This window comes from Oryx dammah, unplaced genomic scaffold (assembly GCF_014754425.2).
Source record: "Oryx dammah isolate SB20612 unplaced genomic scaffold, SCBI_Odam_1.1 HiC_scaffold_5, whole genome shotgun sequence".
Lineage (NCBI taxonomy): Eukaryota > Metazoa > Chordata > Mammalia > Artiodactyla > Bovidae > Oryx > Oryx dammah.
In genome coordinates this window covers 105,245,070-105,254,664 of record NW_024070189.1, presented here as the reverse complement: position 1 = coordinate 105,254,664, position 9,595 = coordinate 105,245,070, and the positions used below count along the sequence as shown (strand labels likewise).

Sequence of the window (9,595 nt, the reverse complement as noted above, 5' to 3'; positions counted from 1 at the left end):
TACCTGTGTGAGTAGCGTTACCTGTGTGAGTAGGGTTACCTGTGTGAGTAGGGGGTATCTGTGTGAGTAGGGTTATCTGTGTGAGTAGGGTTACCTGTGTGAGTAGGGGTATCTGTGTGAGTAGGGGTACCTGTGTGAGTAAGAGTACCTGTGTGAGTGCAGAGGGAGCCTAATGCCCTGAGAGGAGAACAGCCAGAACACTGACTGCGCTGGGTGCCTTGCCAAGGGCTGCACACACATCACCTCTTTCTGGTCCCCATGACAGCTCATGACATAAGCCCAGTCAGGAGTCCCTGCTACAGACCAGGGAGCTCTGGCGGTCAGGTGTGCCCCAGCCGAGGGGAGTGTAGAGCCAGCATCTCTTGTTCCCAGCACTTCTCAAGATAAGGTGGTGCTGGTGGGGCCTGCATGGGGAGCGACCCTGTGCAGCTGAGGCCCAGGATGCTTGGTGTAGGAGAGCCAGGAGTTGGGCCTGGAGGGTGACTGGGGCCCGTCTGTCCCTGGGACACCAGAGTCCACGAAGCCCTCCTGTCTGGGGTGGGTGGATTGGAGGCCCAGACCCGGTACCCTAGCAGCCACAGGTGCCTGTCTTTTTCCTCTAGGAAACACCTCTGACCCCTCCAAGAAGAGCTACGTGGTCCAGTGGCTATCCCGACCGGACCCCAACTCGCCAGCCCAGGAGACCTCGTCAAGTAACCGGCCCGTTTATAACTCTGTCTCTGCCCTCCGGTGCATGCCCTGCGCCCTGTGGAGCTTGCCGTGGGCGCCCCTCCTCTCTGTCTATGGGAAGCTACCCTGACTCTCCCTAAGCTCTGCTGGTGGAATCTGTCTCTCCGGGCATCTGTGCCCGGCTGTCTCCTTTGGAGCCACCCGGCCGGGAGGGCCAGTCCTGCAGAGGCACGGCCCGGAGCACTGGCCTCTTGTGGGGGTGCCAGGACCTGGTGGTGATGGCTTTCAAAGGGGCAAAGATCTGTCGTGGTGCTGGAGGGGCCAGAGGCCCAGGTGTGAATGTGACCCCTTTGTGACCGCCTCACAGGGCCATAGCCCTCCAGGCTGGAGCTGCAGGTTGGAAGTTGAGGGGGCGCCCACCTGCCCCCTTTCAAACGCCGCCTCCCAGCGAGGGAGCCCAGAGGGGTCTCGGGCGTGCAGTTGAGCGTCACCAGCCTGGCGCCCAGCCCGTGTCCAGCAGTGTGCCAGGGGCTCCCCAGCCTCCTCTGCTGCTGCTGCTGCTGACCCTGTGCTCAGTGTGTCCTCCTGACTCGTGTGACCGTGGCCTGCTTCCTGTGGCCGTTGCGTCCAGCTCACACAACCCTTGGCCCCCGTACCCAGCCCCTCTTGGGGTTCAGGTCAAGCGGAAGAGGCAGGGAATGTGTCCCTGCGGTGGGACATCAGGACACGCCGCCACTTCCATTCTCTGTCCATTTGCTCCAATGGCCTTTCTCATCGTGTGCACACGGCCCCATGCACAGGGGCGAGAAAGTGAGAGTTCAAGGCTGTCTCACGTGGATGTGGCCGCCTACCCGTGTGAACAACTACAGAATTACCTCAATTTTTATTGCTTTTTTGCTTAGATAAAACTATGTAGAAGATGCCTTAAAGTTGAAAGGTAACAGAATTGGCTGCTAGCTCCAGCTTCAGAGGGGAGACATGACCCAGGCAGGAGGCAGGCAGTGCAACCTAGAGGCAGGCGGCCGGCTCACCCACCTTTGGCCAAGGATAAGACTTCTCAGTTCAGGAGGCCTGGCTGAGTCCAGGAGTCCAGGAGGCCCAGGCCTGTGCAGGGCCCCAGGCGCGGGATCACCTTTGGCGCTGACTGTTGTTGGAGCCCTTAGCACCCTGCCGCTGGCACTGCCTTACACCAGAGGGTGACTGGCCTGGCCCTTGGTGTGACCAGTGCAGCAGTCCAGCTGGCCACTCCCCTCCTGCCCCAGCCCTGTCCCCTCTTCATAGCATCCCCGCTGGACAGCGTCCAGCTCTCCCTTGGCACTAGTTACTGTTATGTAAATACGCGGTGTAACACATACTAATTCTCACGACTGTTAACTTCCAACTTTGACTTAGGCGATGTGAGTGACACGCGTGACTCTGGGAAGGTGCAATAACAGTCCTGGGCATTGTGCTCTCTGTCTATATGCACTTTGGTTCATCAGGGATATTTTATTAGTGTTTTGTATGTATCTAATGACGTATTATATAGGTTCCATTGTTGTTGCTTTTCTGGTTTTTTTATGAGACAACGTTAGTGTGTGCCAAAGTGACTGTGAAAATGATCTTTTACTCTTACTAACCGTGGAAAGACTTCCTGTCATGCATCCCACAAATAAACTCAATAAAAGTTCAGTGAAACTGGATGCTTGGGTCTGGCACGCTGCTGCCTCCTTCTTTTCACCTCTGTGGCCGACGGCGCTGTAGAGCTGCAGGTGCCGTTCTGGGACATCAGTTCCTCAGTTTCTGATTCCAGTGACTTTCCTGTCCCTCTTCCCCTGCTCAGCATAGATGCTGAGGCCCCCTCCCCAGGCATTTTTCAAAATATGATAGTAGCCCATGGAGACACCCCACCATGATTTTTGAACCTTTAGTGCTAACAGGCAGCTGGCAGGGACACCTCGGTTCTCTCCTTGTAGATAAGGCCTCATAGTTGGGAACAGGGCCCATCTTTGGGATCTGAGCCTGTGGAATGGGAATATGTGTTTAGTAGCAGAGATAATGTCCAGGTCACTGTGCCCTGAGCCACCATCAGGCCACTGCCCTGGCTCCTGGCACAACTCAAGGGCTAGGCCAGCCTCCGGAGAGCCTAGGCTGGAGAAGGACAAAGCAGCTGTACCTCTGAGCTCCTGGCCCGCAGCAGTCACACAGGTGTGTGCCCAGCCATGCCTACCTTGTCTCCCACGGCCTGCCCTCAGGGTCCACAGGGCCTGTGTGTCCACTCCCCTTGCTGGCAAGGACCACGCAGCATGTCAAGGTCCAACATGGGACCTCCTAATCTGGACATCTGTCCTTCCCTTTCCCATGAAGGGGTCCTGTTCCAGGGCGGAGGGAGTTCATGAGAAATGATGACCACCCAGCACTGTGCAGATGGGCGTCAGGGCACAGGGTGCCAGGTAGCAGCCTTTGGGTGGGTGTCACAGTAGCCACGACTGAGGTCAGCCTGCCCAGAGCTCTGATCGTTGAAAGACTCCCAGCTCAAGAGACAGGAGACCAAGACAACTGATGAGCTGCATCCACTAAGTCTCCTTGCCCAGACAGGTCGGGAGAAATCCCTGCTGAGGGCACCCTGTCTAGAGTTGCAGGCAGGCCACCAGCAGGACTGCTCCAATAAAACCCTATTTACAAAACCAGGTGGAGGGACCAACTCGCCAACACGTGCGGTTGGCAGACCCCTACCCTAGACTGACGTGACACCAGCTTCTCAGGATCCCCGCCTGGCGAGAGACAAGTGAGGGAGATGCTTAATGCCAGTCCTGATATTGTGTGAAGGAGGCGGCTCAGGCGACGGGAGAGGGCGTCTCTGGGGCAGGGGGGCCCAGTCCCAGCAGCACGGCCAGGCCTGCCCCATCCTTGTTGAGATCTAGGCCTCTGGCCTCCCTGCCCCAGCTGATGGCCAGTGCCTGGGGGAGATGCCACACCTAGTGTTACCAAAGCCCCCTGTGTCTCCTGAGGGCTGTAGGTATGGTTTACATGTGCCTACCTCAGTGGCTGCCAGGGAGGGTAAAGGGGCCAGGAGGGAGGAAGGGAGCAGAGGCTCTGAGCATGCTCCACCCAGCTTCAAACAGCACTATTCTGATTTCATCTGTCTCAGATCTTGAATATTTAATGTAAAACTTTATCCAAGGTTTTAAAACCCTGAAAGCCACATTTCAGGATCATTTTAGTTTGATTTCTGGAATTAACCCTCTGTGCAAGACCATCTGCCTCTCCCCTCCACATGTTGGCCTGTTTCTCCATCTCAGGGTTAGGAAGACCCGGGCTTTTCCTAAACAGCCCATCTGTCCCTAGCTCTTCATGTCGTCAGCCCTTGCCCAGTCATGTTTCCTCACTTCGGCCACTTAGAAGCTCAGAGTCAAGGCTGGGTCCCTCTCTGATGATAAATGCCCCTGTACGTTCTTGCCTGTAGCACTGCTATTCTAACATCCACAAATTCCTTGTTTTGGACTTACTCAGCTACTCGCATCTGTCTTATTCCCATGGAACACTTCTGTATTCTTTGATTCTCTGTTCTAGGCTCTGGGATAAAGGGGCACCCAGATACAGCTTTGGGCTCTGCCCTGCGTAGCTTTCAGGATGATGAAACTGTCAGGCATTAGTCACCTTACCCAATAGCAAATGTGGACTTGGTACCTGGGATGAGGTGCTGGGAAGGGGAGACCTGCGGCACCACTAGACCACACCCTGCGGGATGCCGCCTCCCAGGGAGGCCAGGCAGTGCTCGACCAACGAGGACGGGTGTCAGCTGAGCCTCGAGGATGAGGAAGAAGAGAGACATAGTATGTGCAAAGGGCGTGCAGCCACAGGGAGCACCCTGCAGAGCAAGGCAAGCAAGGCCTGAGAGCCTGGAGGGGTGGAGGAGGCAGGTCCTCATCCTGAACCAAGGGAGAGGCATTCCGGGAGCTTCAGTCTGCACTGTGACGTGTTCATATATCCAGCTGAAGAACCTGCAGCAGGCTAACTAGATAGGAAGGAGGGAGAAAGGAGACGGGCAGAAAGGAAGTTCTTTCCACAGTGCAGCCAAGAGGTGAGGTAGCTTGGCTCAGTGGAGGCAGGAGAGAGGGGAACGTGGATATGTCAAGAGCATCAGCGGAAATCCTGATGGACTTGGAGATGACCGGACAGGGGTCCCTAGGGTCTGGCTTGTGTGCATGAAGGACCATTCTCTGAGAGGGGTGATGCCAGTGGAGGCCGTGGACTTGGGCTGGACGCATGGAGCCTACTTTTGGTGCCACAGAAATTGAGGGGTATCTAGTAGGCAGTTGTATCCAAGAGTCTGAAGCTCCAAAAGTTTGAGGTTGGTGTCCAAGTAAGTGCGTTACCAGCTTGTAAAGTGAAACTATAAGCTGGAGCAATGGCCAGCAGAGGGAAGATGTCAGAACCACGGGCTTTCACATGGGAGAGGGCCTGCCTGTCTGTTATTACAGGATATCTCAATAAGTTAGCATAGCTTTACATGTAGATGCAGAACACACCCTGCACTAGTGCAAAGAGTAACTATCTCAGATGTGGTTCCCACCAGTGGGTGCCCCTTCCCTCCTTCCTACCTTCCTATCTCCCCTCTTTGCTTCCTTTCAGTAGGAGATGTCATCTGCCCCAAGGAGGCTGAAGGGATAGGAGGGCACAGCAGATGGGAAAAGTCTGAAATGCCCATTATGAAGAGTAGAGAGTGGCTGAGCAGGGAACATAGTTGGAGAGTGGGGCCCACTGAGGTCAGTGATTAGGAATTTATGATGGATCAAATATCCCGTTAAATGGTTTATTCTTCTATGTTGAATGAATTTTTGTAAATCATCTCAATAACATCTAATTTATGTGTGGAATTAGGTGTTAGTGGAAAGGGAAGCGGGTAGAAATTTGGGAAGAAGACAGAGGCTGAGAACAAGACAAGAGGAGTGGGTCTTATTAATATCACTGCAGACAAGGTTGGAGCTAGGCCGAGAAGGAGACAGCCATGAGGAAAGAGGAAACAAGAGAGACAACAGTGGCCTCTGCAGAGTCAGGCTTCTCCATGCACTCGGACCACGGATGAGCAGATCTTGGGTGGGAAAGAAAGTGGCAGATATGCTGGGCTGGGTCTACATGTAAGGCTAGACTGGCCTGTGTGAAGGCATCGAGTTCTGGAGCACTTTGGAAAATGACCAGAAGCCCAGTTGTGGCAGAGCCGTGTGGTGGGTGATGCAGTGGCAGGACACAGGGTGTCACATAAGTTGAGGCAGGTGGAAGAAATCCCAGACAAGTCTGGGTGACTTTTAATTTTTATGTAGGCACTTTTCAGAAGCAAAGCTCATCTGGGGGGTTTGGATGAAGATGGAAACAAGATGTGGAGGAGTATGGCGAGGCCATAACCGAGGCTCCGGGATTTGCTTTTTGGGGCGTTAGCAATTGGTTCTTTTAGGTTTAATTTTGCTATAGTTACAGGCTAAAGATGATTGCAAATAGAGTCAAACTGTGCCACAGAACGTCACTGAGGTTACCACTGGGATCTCACATGTGAAGATCTGACAAAGCCCAATTCTTTGGGCTTGGAATCACTCCTTAAGAACAGACCTCATTTCTGTCTCCAACTTTGAGAGATACTGAAACATCTGGACTCACCTGGGGCCTGCTTGGAAGAGGGGAGCATTGCTCACAGCTAGTGTGACGCCACTCCAGGGCGGGGGTCCCCGGACGCCGCCCTGCCCAAGGGCTCCCTCGTCTCTAAACCACACAGTTTCTGTGTGAGCTTGCTTGCCTCTGTGCTGTCTCTGGGCTCTTTTAAATGCCTCCTCCAGCAAACTGCTTCCTGTGGGGGAAGAAGGTCCCCCTTATCTGTCCTTTGGTTATTTGTCCCACTTTTCTCTTTCAGAGGGCCGCTGCCAAGGTGACAAGTCAGTGTTCTGTAGGATGGAAGTCTTGTCTCGCTATTGCTCCATCCCAGGCTACAATAAGCTGTGCTGTAAGTCCTGCAACCTGCACGACAACCTCACTGACGTGGACGACAGGGCCGAGCCCCACTCCGGAAAGCACAACGACATTGAAGAGCTCATGCCCACCCTTCCAGTGCCCACTCTAGTCATGGAGGTGCAGCCTCCGCCAGGCATACCCCTGGAGGTGCCTCTCAATACTTCCAGCAACAATGCCACCGAGGACCATCCAGAAACCAACGCTGTGGATGTGCCCTACAAAATCCATGGCCTGGAAGATGAAGTCCAGCCACCCAACCTGATCCCTCGACGACCGAGCCCGTACGAAAAGACCAGAAACCAAAGAATCCAAGAGCTCATTGATGAGATGAGGAAGAAAGAGATGCTCGGAAAGTTCTAATAAAATGGAAAGATAGCATCAATAGCTTTTTTTTTTCTTGCTTATAGAGATATTCCATGGCAACTCCTGTGTTGTGGAGATGAAGTCAGGTTCCTGACTCCAAAAGGTTTTGAGGAAACAAAGGAAAATAATGTAAATATATAGGTATATTTACATTATACACACACACACACACACACACACACATAGTTGTAACCATGTGGCAACTAGGTTGGTACCTATGTTTCCTAGTCCTGGAATGTTCTAAGTCCTCTACTGGGGTTGGGTGTGGGGTAGAGAGGAATATGGAGGCTCTATACCTCCCATCAATGAGGGACAGCAGGAGGGAGAGAAAAAACCTTTGCCCCAAGTTTCTGAGCAGTGATTGCAAATCTTTTTCTTGCGGTGACAACCCTGCTGGAGATGCAGGACAGTTGCTACCAATCTCCAGGTTGAGGTACGAGACCCACGGGGCTCTTAGAAGAAACAGTGATTTATTTCCTAAGTGACCAGTCATTAAGACGAATGCAGTCAAGTGGAGGTCATGAATTCCAGCAAACTCCAGTACTGGAGGTGGTGGTGAGGCAGGTGGTGTGGATGAGTTGTGGTCACCAGCTGGCACTCCCAGGCGCTCACACCTCTCTTTTCTTCACTAACCTTGGCCTTGCTTGTCACCTCTGGCCAGCCTGGCCTCAGGCCTGAGGCTCCCCAGAGAGACTCTCTGCTTCCTCAAGTCACTGGAAGGATGAGGGAGGTATGCACTCTGCTGGAAAATCCAGGGAGTGGTCAGGGGTTGTTTTTCTGTGTGTGAACATGTAGTTTAAACTTCCTGAAATTACAGGACCAAGCACATTAGCTCCTTAGCTGGGCCTAGCCTGACATGTAATTCTTAAGCTTTTCACGTCCACGAAAGTTTTAAAGACTTTGTATTCTCACCAGTCATAGATCTTAGAGAACTCTTTCTTGTTCCATTCCCCATTCTGTGGATGAAAATACTGAGGCTCAAGAAAACACCACGATGTTTGCTTTTTGAGTTTTGAGGTGCTAAATACCTTTATCTGAACCCATGCATGTGTGTGTGTGTGTCTCTGTGTGTGTCTAAGGGACGGGTTACGGTTCTAGGAAACAGTGAGGGACAGGTGGGATGATGCCCAACCATCAAATGGCTGAGGACCAGCCTCCCCGTCTCCCCAGCACAGCCCGCCTCCCTCCCCGCTGCCACCACGTTCCACACTTTCTCATACGTGTCCTCTTAGGAGCTTGCTGGCTCCTAAGAACCAAACTGCAGGAAATATTTCTGAATATATATCATTAGTATCACTTCTTTAACAAGATGTAGTGTGAAGCACTTCTGCAACCCCACCTCTCTATCATTAGGAAATAGACCCACGGCTTTCCTCCGTTGGCTGAACGCATGGCAACTGGTGCTACTCACAGACTGAAGGGCTGGGCAGTGCTGGCTGGGGTCTGCTCTAGAATGTTGAGGAAGCTCTGGACTAGCTCTAGCCAGAGTATTACTCAGTTTACCTTTCTCGGGAGCCACAGGATGGGAACACTCCGTTCTCATATCTCAGCAAAGCAGGGCTATGTGTCTTGGGGGCTGGAAGCCTTTGGGGAGACCCCCAGGTGGGACACTCCCAGGGGGATCTGTCTTTTGCAGCAGGAAGAAAGATGCCCTCTGGGAACTATAGACCACGTGGCCATAGCTCAGCAAGCCATACTTAATGCCTTGGGCCATAATCCACAGACTTCTCCGGGTTAGATGGTCCTCAGAGGTCTCTCTAAGAAGCAGTGCTCACCTGCTCTGAGACACTGTTAAGTTTCCGCTGCACTGAAGGTGGTTGGACAGCTGGCTTAGCAACAGTCCTGAGCTTCCAGAGAGGCTCCTGCAGCCTGAGGGAGGCAGAGGCAGTCTTTGAGCCAAGGTTTCCTAACACCAGGTTGAGACTCAGGGGTCCTGTTTGTCCACTGCTCTGGAAAGTCAGCAGAGGGGCCCAAGGGCCACTTCATGTTCGTGGGAAGACTCATGCTAGAGTTCTGGGACCTGGCTCTCTGATCTACTCCTTTTGGAAAACCCATGGAACTTCACGTATAAGCCTTTCATATGTACTTTACGGTTTTTTGTTTGTTTGTCTGGAGTATACAAATGGTGCTCAATAGCAAAGTCTTTATCCGATGAAGCATTTTGACTATGTACTCCCTGTCTGACAGGCAGCTGTCGCATGGGTTATTCTGGTGCTGAACTCAATCACAGCGTTTTTATCTCTCTGATGACAGCAATCAATACATTTGTTTTCTGTAGAGTAAAATTTGGCTCCTTGATTTTATAACTTATTAAAGTAAAAACGTCTGTGTTTTTGCATATCATGCCTGTGTTTGCTTGTTACCTTGACTACACTTGTCCTCCATTCCCAGCTTAAACTTGAGCAGACAGAAGGATGTGCTGCCCTGGCAAAGCCAAAAGGTCTAGAAGGACCAGTATGCAGTGAGCCAGGTGGGATCCCATAAGAGCAAGAGGCACCCATAAGGACCGATCCCTCTCCTGGCTCCCCATGGAGTCAGTTCTCCAGGGAACATAACTTAGCCAAAGGCTCCTAAGTCAATC

General features: G+C 52.6%; 1 protein-coding gene across 1 annotated transcript in view; it reads left to right on the top strand.

Moving 5' to 3' along the window:
* The window catches only part of ADAMTS2 (ADAM metallopeptidase with thrombospondin type 1 motif 2), a 253,928-nt gene extending 244,571 nt beyond the window's left edge, over positions 1 to 9,357 (top strand). Inside the window, exons 21-22 of the mRNA XM_040241374.1 lie at positions 603 to 692; positions 6,554 to 9,357. Coding sequence (XP_040097308.1) covers positions 603 to 692; positions 6,554 to 7,011 — 548 coding nt within the window. The 3' untranslated portion in view covers positions 7,012 to 9,357. The remainder of the gene's footprint in view (positions 1 to 602; positions 693 to 6,553) is intronic.
* Positions 9,358 to 9,595: the final 238 nt, after the last annotated feature.